The following is a 16,056-nucleotide window of genomic DNA, read 5'->3' on the forward strand; positions in this document are numbered from 1 at the left end:
TACTTCGTTACTTGACACCTCTGTTAATTATAGTCACAGTTATAGTAACTATTATCACTGTGTTCGTTGTTGTCCATACTGTAGGTGTCCTTGGTGCCGCTGTTATAGTTGCCATTGTTGTAGTTATTATTGGTTTTTGGGTCATTCTCATTATCTTTCTTGGGAGAGTTGTTATTTTAAGGTCCATCATCTCTACCTGTTTAGTATCTGTGTTAGGGTTGGAACAAACATCCGCATCTGTTGTTGTTGTTTGCTTTTTGCTGTAATCACACATACAGAGACTGTTTGTAAGGCACTGGAATATTCCTTTAATATGTTTTTCATTACTGTTTTTTTAGTCGATGCTGATGAATAAAAGATGCGTTGCCTAAAGTCTTCAATTCACTGTGGCATAAATATAGAAATAAATAAACAGACGAGCCTTTGATTACACGTCGCTCGCTGGAAAGCATTGAAAAAAAAATCCTGATTGCGGAGATTTTATTAAGGAGAGGTTTATATGTAATAAGCTTGCAAAACTAGCATTCTCAACACGACTCTGTTTTCCATTACTAATTTCGGTTTGGTAGTGATGGAAATGACTCGGTTGATGGGGAGCAAAAACACATGCCCAGCGCTAACGAGACAGCAGTGTGAAGAAAATAATGCCACGGAGACACGAAGAATTATGCCTTCATTACAGTCGCTCGCTTTAGTACAGCGAGAGAGACAGCATGCACCTCACACACCACCTGATTTACATGCACACGGCCGAGTGGAGCAGAGAGCCAACACACAGCCGAGTAGAGCCCAGAGCCAACACACAGCCGAGTGGAGCCTAGAGCCAACGCACAGCCGAGTGGAGCCCAGAGCCAACGCACAGCCGAGTAGAGCCGAGAGCCAACGCACAGCCGAGTGGAGCCCAGAGCCAACGCACGGCCGAGTGGAGCCCAGAGCCAACGCACAGCCGAGTGGAGCCCAGAGCCAACGCACAGCCGAGTGGAGCCCAGAGCCAACGCACAGCCGAGTGGAGCCCAGAGCCAACGCACAGCCGAGTGGAGCCCAGAGCCAACACACAGCCGAGTGGAGCCCAGAGCCAACGCACAGCCGAGTAGAGCCGAGAGCCAACGCACAGCCGATTGGAGCCGAGAGCCAACGCACAGCCGAGTGGAGCCGAGAGCCAACGCACAGCCAAATGGAGCCGAGAGCCAACGCACAGCCGAGTGGAGCCGAGAGCCAACGCACAGCCGAGTGGAGCCCAGAGCCAACGCACAGCCGAGTAGAGCCGAGAGCCAACACACAGCCGAGTGGAGCCGAGAGCCAACGCACAGCCGAGTGGAGCCCAGAGCCAACGCACAGCCGAGTAGAGCCGAGAGCCAACACACAGCCGAGTGGAGCCCAGAGCCAACACACGGCCAAGTGGAGCCCAGAGTCAACACACAGCCGAGTGGAGCCCAGAGCCAACGCACAGCCGAGTGGAGCCGAGGGCCAACACATAGCCGAATGAAGCCGAGAGCCAACGCACAGCTGAGTGGAGCCGAGAGCTAACCCTAGTTTTCACGCAAAGGTTTCATTGTCATCTGATTTATATTTGCACTGACATTTTGAGAAAACATGTCTGTAATAGGAAAAGGTCATGTATTTTTTTACTTAACATACAACTAGTACAAAGTACTGGGAGTATATACAGTAGACCTAGAAATGATTACCACTTCTGTGAGTAGCATTAGATATCAAATAATGTAATTATATTAACTAAAGGGCAGCATCAAATAATTTACAAATTATATACAGTATTTAATTTTTTCTTACTTTTACATTATCTGGAAATGTGTTTCAGTTTACAATGTTATTTAACATGATGTGGTGTCCTGTTATAGGAAAATAATTAACAAGGCTGTGATGCAGTCATTGTTCCCAAACGAACGTTGGTTATTTTCCAAAACCAGCATGTCTTCAGGTGATGTTCCCTAACCAGCCTCTTTTCTTATTTTCCTCTTTTCTCTCTCGCCTGAAATGTATAAGACAAAAACAATTAAATCAGCTGAAGACTTTACCATTGTGAAAAACCGCCTGTTACGAAGCTCTCACATCTCACTACTTGACCTATAAAACTATTTTTAAAAATTTCCCTAACTTTAAGTCAAATAAGCTAACCATCAATACCTGTTACTTATAAATAATATAATAATAAAACTCAGTCAAAAACATTCACCCACTCTCACATCTCTACCGCTTATCCTGTATTCAGGGTCACAGGGGCCTGGAGCCTATCTCTGGAGACTTAGAGCACGAGGCGGGGTACAGCCTGGACAGGGTCTATCGCAATCTATTGCAGGGCACACACACACACTCAGTCACACACTACATACTAATGGCAGTTAACCTAATCTGCATGTCTTTGGGATATGGGAGGAAACCGTAGTACCTGGAGAAAACCCACCAAGCACAGGGAGAACAGGCAAACTCCATGCACACAGACCTGAGGCAGGAATCGAACACGGAAACTGGAGGTGCAAGACGACAGAGCCAACTAATAAGCCCAGTCTAAAAAACAACGCAGCTAAAAATGCAGACACATGAGAAATATGATGCAAAACAAATTTTATCAGTTAATACAATTAATACAAACTTTATCAGTTAATTGAATTATGTCCTTTATAGCAATTAATTGATTAATTATTAATCATTACCATCCCTACTAGATGGGCTTCTTTTACTCTTTGTCTTGAGCAGCCGATCTAACATTAGGTAAAGATTAAAGGCGAATCATAAATTAATATTATTGCGCTTTTATCACAATATAATTTCTATAGAAACAACCCTACTTATCTGAGAGTCGTGTGTATATTGGGTGTGCATCCCACGGAAATGTGCCTATTTGTTGACAAGGTGACGTTTTCTTGTTGCGAGGTTTCTAATTAAAATGACAAGACGCCTAGACTGGTGAAGGAAAAACCATTATATAGCTGTGATAACAGGACCCAGCTTGTCTTGTGGCTGTTCTACAATGTGAAGTGTAACACTTTAATAAAATGAAATGTAAGTTACTGTATATTGAAAATTTTGGCATGTTACTGTGGCATAATGGGAACGAAATGCTTTTAAATGTGATGGTATTACCCACTGAGCATGCAGACCAGCCCTCAGATCAGCACTAGAAGAACATTTTTAGCAATAAAAGCTTTACCATTACTATTTACTCTATAAAATGCCCATGTCCTGAAGATGTCCCCAATAGGTCTCTAGGTTGTATATTGTCCTGCATTCCTACCTGTGTCCACTGGGTAGAGCTCCACTTCATGCCCGTGTGCACTGCAGGCACTGGCAAGTCCAAGACCACAACAAGTCAACAGAGGTTGAGACAGAGACGGAGTCCAAACAAAAGCAAGATTGAGTCAAGATTAAGACTAAACAAGCCCAAGTCTTCAAATCATCAGTTTCATTCATGCATTGCATGTTGCTGCTTGTCAAACGTTATGCTTAAAAGACTTTAATTTAACAAGCTCTCAGTTATGAGAACACAAAACATGTCTCGAAGTTGATTCTAAAACCGCCCTCTTCATATCATACCATTCCGTTGATGATTATTGTCCTATAACCGCACCCTGTCATGTTTTATTCCTAACTGAATAGTCAGACAATTAATATGCCGTTCTAATAGGCAGGCTGTTTATATATTCTACCAATAACAAGACGGTGAAATTGCAGTGCAGACGGCTGCTCGTCTCTGGGTTCAGTAATGAGGAGTGTGTGTATTGACTAAACCCTATCTCCCTATCTGACAGATTAATATCCTCAGCCAGGATAAACACTCCTGTCAGTCAAACCCCGGAGTCTATCTCAGCGTGGGCACTTTATCTAAGCGTGCCTTGACACTGCTGACCTTCTTTCGTCCTCACACATGTTCGGATAGCTAAGGCTGCTTTGCTTCATCTCTCCGTTATCAGTTTATACATACAGTAGAGCATTTATAGATTTGATCTTTTTTTTTTTAATAACGTATGGGCATTGGTTTTAATCTTATGACACGGGTGAAAAACTGGGCTTTAGTACACACACAGACATTAGACGAGGGTTTTACAGCTTGTGTTATAGCTTTCTCCCATAGGATTCCGTTGTTGTCATTCTACATGTGCTTCCATGTCTTTGTTTTAATCACACTTCGTTTTAAATTTGTTTGAGTTTGCCTGTTGGCAAATTGCACTCGGTAATCCTATTCTGCACACTTACTGAAAGCTGCCTCTCCCTCTCTCTGTTTTTTTGACATCCTTCCCCGAGGAACAGAGACGCTACAGAGCTGCCACGCTTGGATTGCATAACACTGATAACATAGAGCTGGAAAAAAAAATGGCTTGCACGTCTTTAAAAACACCTGCTCAACATATCCATGCAATAACATACATCATTTATACTGTGGTGTGAAAAAAGTATTTGCCCCCTTAGTGATTTCTTAGTTTTTTGCTAAGATGTTTGTCACACGTTAATGTTTTAGGTCATCGAAAAAAATTAAATATTAGTCAAAGATTTACAAGTGAACACATCATGCAGTTTTTAAGTAAAGGTTTTTATTATTAAGGGAAAACTAAATCAAACAGAACTACATAGCCCTGTGTGAAAAAGTAGATGTATATATATATATACACACACACACACACACATAGTTAAGTCAAACATCTTAAGTCATGTAGTACACCTCTGTTGGCCGCACCATCTTATCAGCGCTTTCTGTTCAAGGCCACTGTCTCCCCAGTCACTGCTGAGCAGGTGTGAATGTACAGTATTACATTAGTTCATTTGAAACTGCGGTGCGAGTGAAAAATGTATGCCCCACTTGTGATTGCATGCAGTAATTAATTTTTTGTGGTCTGCACTGGTGCCGGAACAACACACGGAATAGCGTAAACAGACGCGTTTGGATATCCGCAAACAGCATTTGGAGCGATACTCTAAGGAAGGTGAAAGTTTTTTTAAAGAGAATCATTACTGGTGACGAGACATGGATTCATCACTGCGAGTCTGAGAGTAAATGCCAGAGTATGGAGCGGAAACATCCTCAGTCACCGACTGAGGAAAAAAAAAAAAGTCAACCATCAACTGGAAAATTCATCAATGCTTACAGTTTTTTGGGATTCTTAAGGGCCAGAAGTATTGGAACATTATTGGGTGGGGGGGACAATAATCAACAGTGCTTGTTACAGTGAGGCTTAAAGAAAAGCTCAAGTCCTTGCAGGATGCAAAATTAGTTTGAGATGTTTAAGGCTCCTCCCTATAGTCCTGTTTCGCTCCGTCAGACTTCCACCTGTTTGGTCCCCTGAAAGCAGCCCTACAAGGATAAAGATTCATCAAGGAGGTTATGTTGAAAAATTATGTATTCGTCTTTTTTAAGGGTTAATTACAATAAAGTCCACAGCTAGAAAAAAGCTTACACTTTTTGTCATTCTGTTCCAGAAATACCCACAAGATAATAGTGAGGTTCACAAGGCTGCACAGCCAGTGCTATTCAAAACAAGAGCGCATGTGTGACTAAGCACCATTTATACGCGCCTGCAAAGATCGAAATTCGTACAAGGTAGTATTTATATAAGCTGGAGCTGTGAAAGACACAAGCACATTGCTATTCAAGCGTCTATCCAGGTTAAATTAAGCTGAATCACGTAGAGGGTTAAACATTATCATTCTGGATGCGGTGCGGTGATACAGAGCTCAGCCTGCATTTTTATATTAATTGTTTTCATTCATGGTTGTCCTTCAGCAAGTGGGATCGAAACTGAAATTTAATTAAAACTGCTGAATTAGTTGTGTTTTTTTTTTTTTTCCTTCTGGAAATTTGGATTCGAGGTCAAGTGACCCTTTGATGAACTTGTGCTTGTGTAGAAAAAAAAACATCTTCAACCCTGGCTTATTTCTTAAACGAAACAATGTTTTTCTGCTTATTTAGAGAAAACATGGAGTTCGGATGGAAACCATTTTATTTTACATTCTATACCCTATACAGTAGGGCAAAAAAGTATTAAGTCAGCCACCAATCGTGCAAGTTCTTCTGCTTAAAAAAATAAGAGAGGCCTGTAATTTTCATCATAGGTATACCTTAACTATGAGAGACAAAATAAGAAAAAAAAATCATATTGTAGGGTTTTTAAAGAATTAATTTCTAAATTATGGTGGCGCCTTGGAGGCCAGTGGTGATTACCATTGTCTTCTTCTTCTTCTTCTTCTTTGTCTTTCGGCTGTTCCCTTTCAGGGGTCGCCACAGCGAATCATCTGCCTCCATCTAACCCTATCCTCTGCATCCTCTTCTCTCACACCAACTAACTTCATGTCCTCTCTCACTGCATCCATAAATCTCCTCTTTGCTCTTCCTCTAGACCTCCTGCCTGGCAGTTCCAACCTCAGCAACCTTCTACCGATATATTCACAATCTCTCCTCTGAACATGCCCAAACCACCTCAATCTGGCCTCTCTGACTTTATCTCCAAAACATCTAACGTGGGTTGTCCCTCTGATAAACTCATTCTTAATCCTATCCATCCTTGTCACTCCCAAGGAGAACCTCAACATCTTCAGCTCTTCAATGGTGATTACCATTGTATTTATTGCTATTTTACAACAGTGGAAGGACCTCCAGTCAACACAATTTGGGAACACCAATTAGACTAATCTACATGTCCTTGGACCGTGGGAGGAAACTGGAGTACCCGGAGGAAACCCACCAAGCATGAGGAGACTATAAAAAATCCATGCACACGGACCACAAGGCAGTGGCAACTATTGAGCCACTGTGCTACTACTTAGTCGTTAGATACTGTATAGTATAAATATATATATAGTTATATACAAAAGAAGCTGAGGGGAGGATCTACGTGAACGTGATGAAGAATGCAGCAGTAGTACGTCAGAAAGGTATTTTGGAGCAGAATTATTTAAAGCTTTATAGACAAACATAACAACTTTAAAATCAACTCTAAAATGAATTTAAAGCCAGTGTGGCCAAATCAGGGGTTATACAGTATGTCCTCGCCTACATGTATTAGTCAGAAGACGAGCAGCGGTATTTTGAACTGACTGTAACCTGTTCAGGGATGATTGTGGGTGACCACTGTATGAACTATTACAGGAATCTAACCTAATACATGCATGTATAGTCTTTTTAAGATCTGAAAAGGATAGACAAGGCTTTGCTTTGGAAAGTAATCTGTGTTGAAAGAAAGAAAAATTAGCAAGGAAATGGAAGTGACATGCAGGTTAGGTTAATTGGCGTTCCCAAATTGCCCGTAGTGTGTGAATGAGTGTGTGTATGTGTGTGTCCTGTGATTGATTGGCACGCTGATTGATTTATTCCTCAAAGTAGTTTGTTTCTTTTAGTTTAGTAGTTGGTGTGCTGGGTTTGTCTATCCAAATGTTTAGTTTAGTACATCATCTGATCAGTTTAATAATCAGTTCACTCAATTTAGTAATCGATGTGGTCAGTTTAGTAATCGGCACACTCGGTTTATTAATCTGAACGCTCAATTTACTTGTAACAATCCGTGCGCTCACTTTAGTAATCTGTGCGCTAAATTTAGTAATCTAGTTTGTCAGTCTGTGCACACTGATTCTGCCATAAATATAGCTGAGGGGATCTGTAATACATCAAAAAAAATTCTCATTAGCTTAAATTTGAATTATCTTTTGATGTTTTTTGTTGTTTTTTTAAATACTTTTATTATTGTCATGTTAGCATAAAAGACACACAAAGTCCACTATTTTGGAAGTTGTCTGTGATTCATTCACTGTTTTCCTTTATGCCATGGTTCCTGCATGCTCTTTATGTAGGTGTGCCTGTAATGAAGTCACATTAGATTAGATTAGATTAGATTAGATTAGATTAGATTAGATTAGATACCATGATAAAGAATTTGCATTTGTAAACCATAAACAGTGAGGGAGGTAAATACAATGAGTGCGAATGAGCAAATGAATTATAAGAATTTGCATATAAACAGTATACAGAGAAAGAGTTATGTAAACAGAGTGCAATGTTTTAGATGTATGCAATGAGAAAGATATGGTATACTATGCTAAATAACTTGCTTATGTATACTGTACACATATGTAAACTGTACACAGAGAGGGTTATATACAGAAAGGGTTATATAAACTGAGTACAATGAAGGAAGATACTGTATATGGCATGATAAAGGAATATGCATATGTAAAATATAAACAGAGAAGGGTACAATGAGTGCATTGGTTATAGATGGGGAAACAGATTGTATACTATGGTTATGATATTGCAGTAGAGAAGGTTATATGCATGTGTGTAACTTGTTATTGGGAGTGGGATGAGGAGCTCATTTTATATAATATACAATATGTGCAACAATTATAAATAGTCCAGTCCTGAGTGTTTAGTTTATGTTAGTTGTGAGAGCAGCAATTTCGGTAGTGCAAGGTAAGGTAATGCATCCAGTCAATGTGTTTGTTGTGCTCAGGTGGAGGCAGAGTTCAGCAAGGAAACAGTTGTGGCGAAAAAGTTGTTTCTGAACCTGCTTGTCTAGTCCACGAGAGATGCTCAGAGATATGGATGCCCAGGAACATGGCCCACCACCTCTCCATTGATGTTAAAGGGTGTGTGTGTGTCACCTTTCTTCTTTCTGAAGTCAACTATGAGCACCTTGGTCTTCTTGGTGTTCAGACGGTTCATCTCCTCTCTATATCGTAAGCTGACTCATTGTTGTCTGTTTTGAATCCAATCACTGTTGTGTCAACTGCAAACTTATTAATTGTGTTGGACCTATGTGCCGGCTTGCAGTCATAGGTGAAGAGAGAGTAGAGGAAGGGACTTAGCACACAGCCTTGTGGTACGCTGTTGCCAAGGATAAGGATGGAAGAGCAGTGGTAATCTATCCAAGCACGATGAGGCCTGTTGGTCAAAAAGTCCAGACGCCCAGTTCTCCGAGTGTATTGGCTAACTTGGAGGGTGCTAGTGGCTGGTGGCTGGTAGTCTGCAGAGAGCTGAGTTGTTTAGTTTACGTGAGAAAGAAGATATCGGTGGACAGGGTGAGGGCTTGATGGGCCTGTTGCTGATGGCCTGAATGCCCCGCCACATCTGCTGAGAATTGGAGATGGTGAATTGGTGTTCTTTAATTGTCAGCTTGTAGCAGTACTTGGCCATCTTAATGCCCCACCTCAGATTGACCCTTGCGGTACTGTAGGTCTGTGCATCACCAGATCTAAAGTTGGCATTGCGAGCCTTTAGTAAGATTGTTTTTACTGTTGGTCCCACATGTTTGATGAGTGCTGAATATAGGGAGTAATATGGGAGAGAGACAAAGAGAGGTGACCTGATTGTCCCAGGTGGGGGAGCGATGTAGCCTTTTTAAGCTCCAGGTATGTTGGTGGAAACATGCTCCAGGGTTTTATTTCCTCTGGCGTGGAAGGAATCATGCTGGTTAAATTTAGGAAGCACTGTTTTTAAGTTTGAGTGGTTAAAGTCATCCACAACGATAAAAGTAGCATGTGCATGAGTTGACTCTTAATGGCTAATGGCTGCATGTAGTTCTTTCATTGCAAGCTTGGCATTAGCATCTGGTGGAATGTGTACAGAAGTAAAGATGGTTGATGTTAATTCTCTGGGCAGATAAAAGACAAAAGTCTTAACCATAAGAAATTCCGAATTAAATAAGTAGTGTCTCCTAGTGATAACAGAGACTAAGATAAAAGAGGAATTTCAAGACTAAAAACTCTATCAGTACTCAGGACAAATAAGGAAAAGGAAATTCAATGACTGAACTTTAGTAAACGATATATAGTACAGTATATTCTATAAGGCATTACAAAATTAAACTGCATATAAACAACAAACCCAGAAGTATATTTTAGTATGCTAAACCATACTTAAGAGTTCATGCAACCAGAATAATGAGCAGTATACTTGGAGTTTGCCTTTTTTGAACAACTAATTTTGTACCAATGAATTTAAATTGTAATTAAATTATACAAAAGAACAATTTTAAGTGTATCAAGTCTACTTTTATGTGTGTGTACTAATGTACTGTCCCTGATTCAGCAAATAATAAAAATAAAAAATAAATGGAAGTTATATATAGTATGAGTACATTAAGAGTCATAAAATTATTATTGCTAAGAAAAAATTATGTAATAAAAGCGAATGTTGGTGGCTCCTCCACCTACACTCCTATAAACGATGGATAAGCTGGTGGAGAGTGTCTTTGAAGAAGCCTTCTTTTTGGCTTTTGACAAAGGATTTCCACCTTGGTAAGTACCTCATTGTCATCAAACACCTGCCACAAAGTGGTTTCTTCAAGTGATGGAAGAGGAAGAAGTCCCTGAGTGTGAGATCGGGGTGGATGAAATAAGGTGGATAAGGAAGAATTTCATACCCCAAGTCACTTGCAAGGTTAACGGTTTTGTGAGCTGGCCAATTTTAATTTCTAAAAGTATAATTTGTGATCAATAAAAATATACTTTGTTAAATGCACACAACATTTTATTCTACTCTATTGCAAATGTGTTAACAGTACACTAAAGGGTTTAAGGACCATTTACAAATGCTGAATGCACTTTCTATATTATAACATGTTTGTATGGCTATTGAAACAAATCACATCAGTAATGACGGACAGATTTCAGATGTAATTTAACTGCACATGATTACAAAACAAACAAACAAACAAATTTAGGTTAACTAACAAACACAAGCACAAGATTTAGCGATAACACATTAGACAATATATTTTATAGTTTAAACTATGTACTTCATTTCAAAATACCTACAGTAACAAAAACTATGAAAAATGAAATTTATCTTATACTAATGAAAATACAATATGAATGATGTAAATACAGCATATTAGCAAATTCAAAAGAAGATTTAGCGGAGGACAGCAGAGCCTGTTCAAATTGAGTTATAACAATACAACAATTGTAGCTTTGTAATGTCAAGTACACACAAAAGACTTTAAACACACAAAAATGAGCTTGAACATGCAAAAGTGAGTTTCAGGAACCAAAACCAAAAAAATATAAGTACGAATAAGACCATATGAATAAGTACATTCAAATTCAACTGAAAAGATGCTGAGACTACAGTGTATTACAATTTGTATTCCAATGTATGCTTTCTGTACATTATTACATTGATTATTTAACATAACAGTATTAAAAAAAAAGTGCTTTGGAAATCACACTAAACTTTCACTTAAAATATATTTGCCTATAACATCATACTGGAAAGGGTTCTTTACTACAGTATAATACAATATTTTTTTTTGTTAGTATACTTGCAATGTGCTACAGAAGATTTTAATATATTTGTAATACATTAAGTGTATTTTTTTTTTCACAAGGCAAGACATTAATTGTAAACATGTTCTTTATTTACAGTAACAAGCATTTTTTTTTTTGCCTCTGCGCATGCGAATTTCATAGCAATGCTAAAACAGCCAAAGCGAGATGTCAGGCTTTCTTCTTCTTTCTGGACCTCACCAAACACAGCTGGGTAACTGCTTGCTGTCCTTCAGAGCAAAACCCCAAGTGTTGTTTGAAATGAATCAGCAGATGCAAACTCATAATGTGTTTTAACACAGATTGTGAGAGCAAAAATGTATTGATGAGTTCATACGCGCCGGTTCCCAGGACTAATGCATCCACATTAAAGTCACATAAAAGTCACTTGTAATTGTGGATGTTTATCGTCATGATAGCAAATCCGATCTGACCGGAAAACTGGAATTGAGCAACGTGGTTTGTAATGTAAACATTTTTAAAGGCAGTGACTTGTCAATATGATGACTTTTATTTACTATTTATATTTATTTGCGATTCTTGCTTTGCTTTTTAGAAACCAACACAACAAATGTAATTAAATGTTATTACGAACTGGACAACAAAGGATTCAAGACAAAGCATAAGCCCATAGAATTGCCCATAATCGCGATTTACTGTATTTTCCAAATTTAATTTCACAGCAGAATTACTGTATGTTCCTGGTACTGATAAGCATTCAGCGATACACAACCACAGTGCACCCTCACTCAGGCTGGAAGATAAGACGTTGCGTCACATGCATTTTTATCTTTGCCTGGGTGTTAAGCCTCTTGGCAGCATAGCCAGTCGTGTTACACACTGCAGCATTTCCTGACTCAGGAGCCTGTAAGTACAGCAGCGATGTTGCATTTCTTGCCTTCACCCATAAAGAGAGCTTTGTGTTTGTGTGTGTGCCTTTTTGTTTCTGAGTGTTAAACTACATAGAGATTTAGAGTGTCGATACCAAATTACCAACAAACCTGAGACACCGGACTCCAGGACTCGCCTTCATTCTCTTATTTATGTTCTTTATTTGTTGGGCTCCTTATAACATAATGAATTTTCTGTACACCTTAACATTTTAATCCAATAAATTTTTCTTTGCAGTTTTTAAAATATCTCAATTATGCGAGTCACATCAGTTGTCTTCTGGTCTTCACCCGAGCTCCTGTATACTGCACAAACAGAGACTGAAGAATGTCCTCTTCAGGGTGGGGACAGTTTAAACAATCAAGTCCCAGAGCAGGATATAAATTAAGAATTGCATGAACTACAAGTTCTCACTCTGGAGACATGCATCCATCACTCTATCTACAGATCTACAGTATCTGGACTCATCAGACCACGTGTTTTTTGAGTTCTTAAGGCTTCAACTGTTTAGTCCTAATCCCTTTAATTCTCTTCATTTTTGTGTGTGTGTGTGTGTGTGTGTGTGTGTGTGTGTGAATGCTCTTACTTTTAATATTAAATGTAGTTGTGGTTTAACCAAACGTTTAAGTGATCTCCAAATCACAATTATTCAATTTCATGATTTTAAACTGCAAAATTGAAAATAATGATGTTATTTATTTATTTTTATCACATTTGGGCTCATGTTAGGAGATATAACCACTAGTTGAGCTTGTCAGACATAAATCAATAAATAAATGAATAGCATGTGAGTAAAACATAATGGCATTATTATTATTATTATTATTATTATTACTATTGTGTTTATTTGTTTATTTATTATTATTATTATTACTTTGTTCATTTAATTTATTTTTATTGTTATTATTATTAATTTGTTTATTTATTATTATTATTATTATTATTATTATTATTATTATTATTTTAGTATTATTATTATTTATTTATTTTTATTTTACTTTGCTTTCCAGAAACAAGTAGATTAATGAAGACTTTCGATGTATTTGTGTACAAGGATTAATTTTATAATTATGAACTGGACAAGGAAAGATTCATGCTTGAATACAGACGCACTGAATTTCCCAAACCCTCAGCATTGTGACCTCAGTCTCATTGGTAACGTCCTGGTTGTTGTGATCAATGTATCCTGCATGAGGCTTAGATTACTGACCAGCATCTTCATGCTCAACTTGGTGCTCAGTGTTTATCACCTCATCTCAGGTTTGACTTTCAGAGATGCAGCATGCGAAGTGATTCACTCTACTTTCCCAGCTGGATTTTACAGCAGCATCATGTTCCTGTTACTGATGAGCATTCGGAAATACGCAACCATGGTGCACCCTCACTCAGGCTGGAAGAAAAGACGTTGTGTCAGATGTGCTCTTACAGTAGCTTTGTGTGGGTGGTGAGCCTCTTGGCAGCGTTGCCAGTCGTGCTGCCTGTCATGGCATCTACTTACTCAGGAGTCTGTAAAGAGCAACAAGACTGAATTCCTTTATTTTATGCATATAGAGAATATTGATTTTGTGTTAAGTGTTTACTACATCAGGATTGTGTGAACTATAGTCAAATTACCAACAAACCAGAGGAAAAAAATACCAGTCTCACCTTCCTTCTGGTACTTACCTTCTTTATTTGTTGGGCTGCTTATAACATAGTGAATTTTCTAGACATCTTAACTTACTATCGAATAAGGTTTACTTTAGAACTTAAAACACCTTAGTTATGCAAGCTACATTTGCCATCTAATGGCTTTTATCCGGTGCTGCAATCCAGTGATCTATGCTTTGTTTGGGTTTATATTTCCCAAAGCAGTGAGAGAGATTTTTCAAACATAAGCAACTCTAAGCGCTGAACAAATGGAGAGGGCAGAACATCATTCTAATTATTTTGGGTCAGTTAAAGCAAATCAAGATTTTCAAAGACTCACTTTGTCGGACTTACAAACAAATCCGACTTACAAACGTGGTCCCAGAACGGATATATTTACAGTATATGTTCTCCAATCAGCAATAACGTCACGACCACTAATATTGAGCTGGTCTTACTTTTGTCTCCAAAACAGCCTTGACCCATCATGGCATGGACTCCACTAGACTCCCGGTGGTGTGCTGTGGTATCTGGCACCAAGCCATCAGTAGCAGATCCTTTAAGGCTTGTATGTTGCAAGCTCGGGCCTCCATGGATCAGATTTGTTTTTCCATCACAACCCACAGATGCTCAACTGAATTGAGATCTAGAGAATCTGAAGACAGAGTCAACACCTTAAGCTCATTGCTGTGTTCTTCAAACCATCCGTGAGCAATATTTTCAGTTTGCAGACACCTTTCTATCAGAACGAGCATAAAATTTTTTTCAGCAGTTTGAGCTACTGAGGCTTTCCCATTGAGACTATATGGGCCAGCCTTTGCTCCTCCGTTGATCAAGAACCTTAGCCATCTATGACCCTCACCACATTTTATTCCTTGGACCACTTTCAGTAGGTCTTATTCACTGAACACCAGGAACACCTGACATGAGCTCTAGTTTTGGAGTTCCTCAGACCCAGTAATCTAGGTATCGCAATTTGGCCCTTTTAAAAGTTACCCAAATCCTCATGCTTCCCCATTTTTTCTGCTTGCACCACATCAGCTTTAGGGACAAAATGTTTACTTGTTGCCTAATAAATCCCACCTATTTCCAGGTGCCATTGTAACGAGCTAATCAATGTTATTCACTTCACTAAGTGGTCATAATGTTATGGCTAATCATACACTTTAGAATCTGGTACAGGCCTATGCTGAAAATTCAACATTAAAACTGCAGATTAATTTTGCGATTGATATGCGATTGATCTGTGATTGGTACCTGCTAAATTGCAACATTTCTTAAAAACAACAAAAAGGAAGTACTGTAGTGTCCAGACTCTGACACGCTTCTAGACTTTCATTATAAAACTAGCAGCCAATTTTAGCTTTAAGATACTTTGTTAAAATGAGATCATGACTAATGAATTTCACTTCCTTTATTTTCTTCCTCTTTCTTATTCCTCTTTAAAATATAAAATAAAATAGTGAATCACTGACATGTAGTATAATATATTGTGTAGATTTGTGTACTTTTTCACTGTAAGAATGAAAATTTACAAAAATGTTTTGATTTAGCAGATGTGTCAGAATTTCTGGAAAGCGTATGTATTGATTAATTCTATTTTACATGCCATACATGCTTGAAAACATAAGATTGAGGAATTTAAGAATAAGTGATGAAGAAAAAGAATTACAAAACTAGAACTAGTTTCAGACTATTATGCAAACTTTATTTTTAGCTTAGACTTTTTTAGCTTTTACACTTTAGCTTAGAATCTGTTACATAAAAGAAGCATCACAGAAGAAATACATGTCTAACTGTAGTATACTGTATATCTCTAGTAAAAAAAAACACTTAGGTGTATTAGAAATATATTCAAATCTTCGATAGTACATTGCAAATATACTGAAAAAAATTGTGCCATCAGTTAATACAGTATATAAAAAGTATACTAACATAATGCTTTTACCAATTTTTGGAATTAAATTTTAAAAAGTACTTAAAAATAATTGTTTTATAGTACATTTTTCAAAAATATGTTATAGAAAAAGTATATTTTAAGTGTAAGTTCCATAGCACACTTATTTAAATTTTGTTTTTTATTTATTTTTCAATATATAAATCATTTTGTTAATTTAGTTTAAATGGGGTTTGGACTCCGGGATGTTGAGCCGTGATCCTCCTCTTTAATTTCCTATGTGGTCTAATCAGGCGCTCAACCGCACGCATAAAATTTTCCAGAGCGCACAGGCAGAAGTAGACTAATGATTATGAATGCGTCGGGGAAAA

General features: G+C 38.2%; 1 protein-coding gene and 1 pseudogene across 1 annotated transcript; both read left to right on the forward strand.

Moving 5' to 3' along the window:
• Positions 1-571: 571 nt before the first annotated feature.
• Positions 572-1,486, forward strand: LOC128510367 (PGC-1 and ERR-induced regulator in muscle protein 1-like). Its single transcript, XM_053482596.1, has one exon. It carries the CDS (start codon positions 572-574, stop codon positions 1,484-1,486), a length of 915 nt encoding a protein of 304 aa, XP_053338571.1.
• Positions 1,487-10,168: 8,682 nt separating this feature from the next.
• Positions 10,169-14,036, forward strand: LOC128510368 (C-C chemokine receptor type 8-like; annotated as a pseudogene).
• The last annotated feature ends 2,020 nt before the right edge of the window (positions 14,037-16,056 follow it).

Source organism: Clarias gariepinus, chromosome 22 (assembly GCF_024256425.1).
Source record: "Clarias gariepinus isolate MV-2021 ecotype Netherlands chromosome 22, CGAR_prim_01v2, whole genome shotgun sequence".
NCBI classification, from domain to species: domain Eukaryota; kingdom Metazoa; phylum Chordata; class Actinopteri; order Siluriformes; family Clariidae; genus Clarias; species Clarias gariepinus.

Coding starts and splice junctions, on each gene's coding strand:
- LOC128510367 (XM_053482596.1), top strand. CDS start 572: ATGGAAATGACTCGGTTGATGGGGAGCAAAAACACATGCCCAGCGCTA.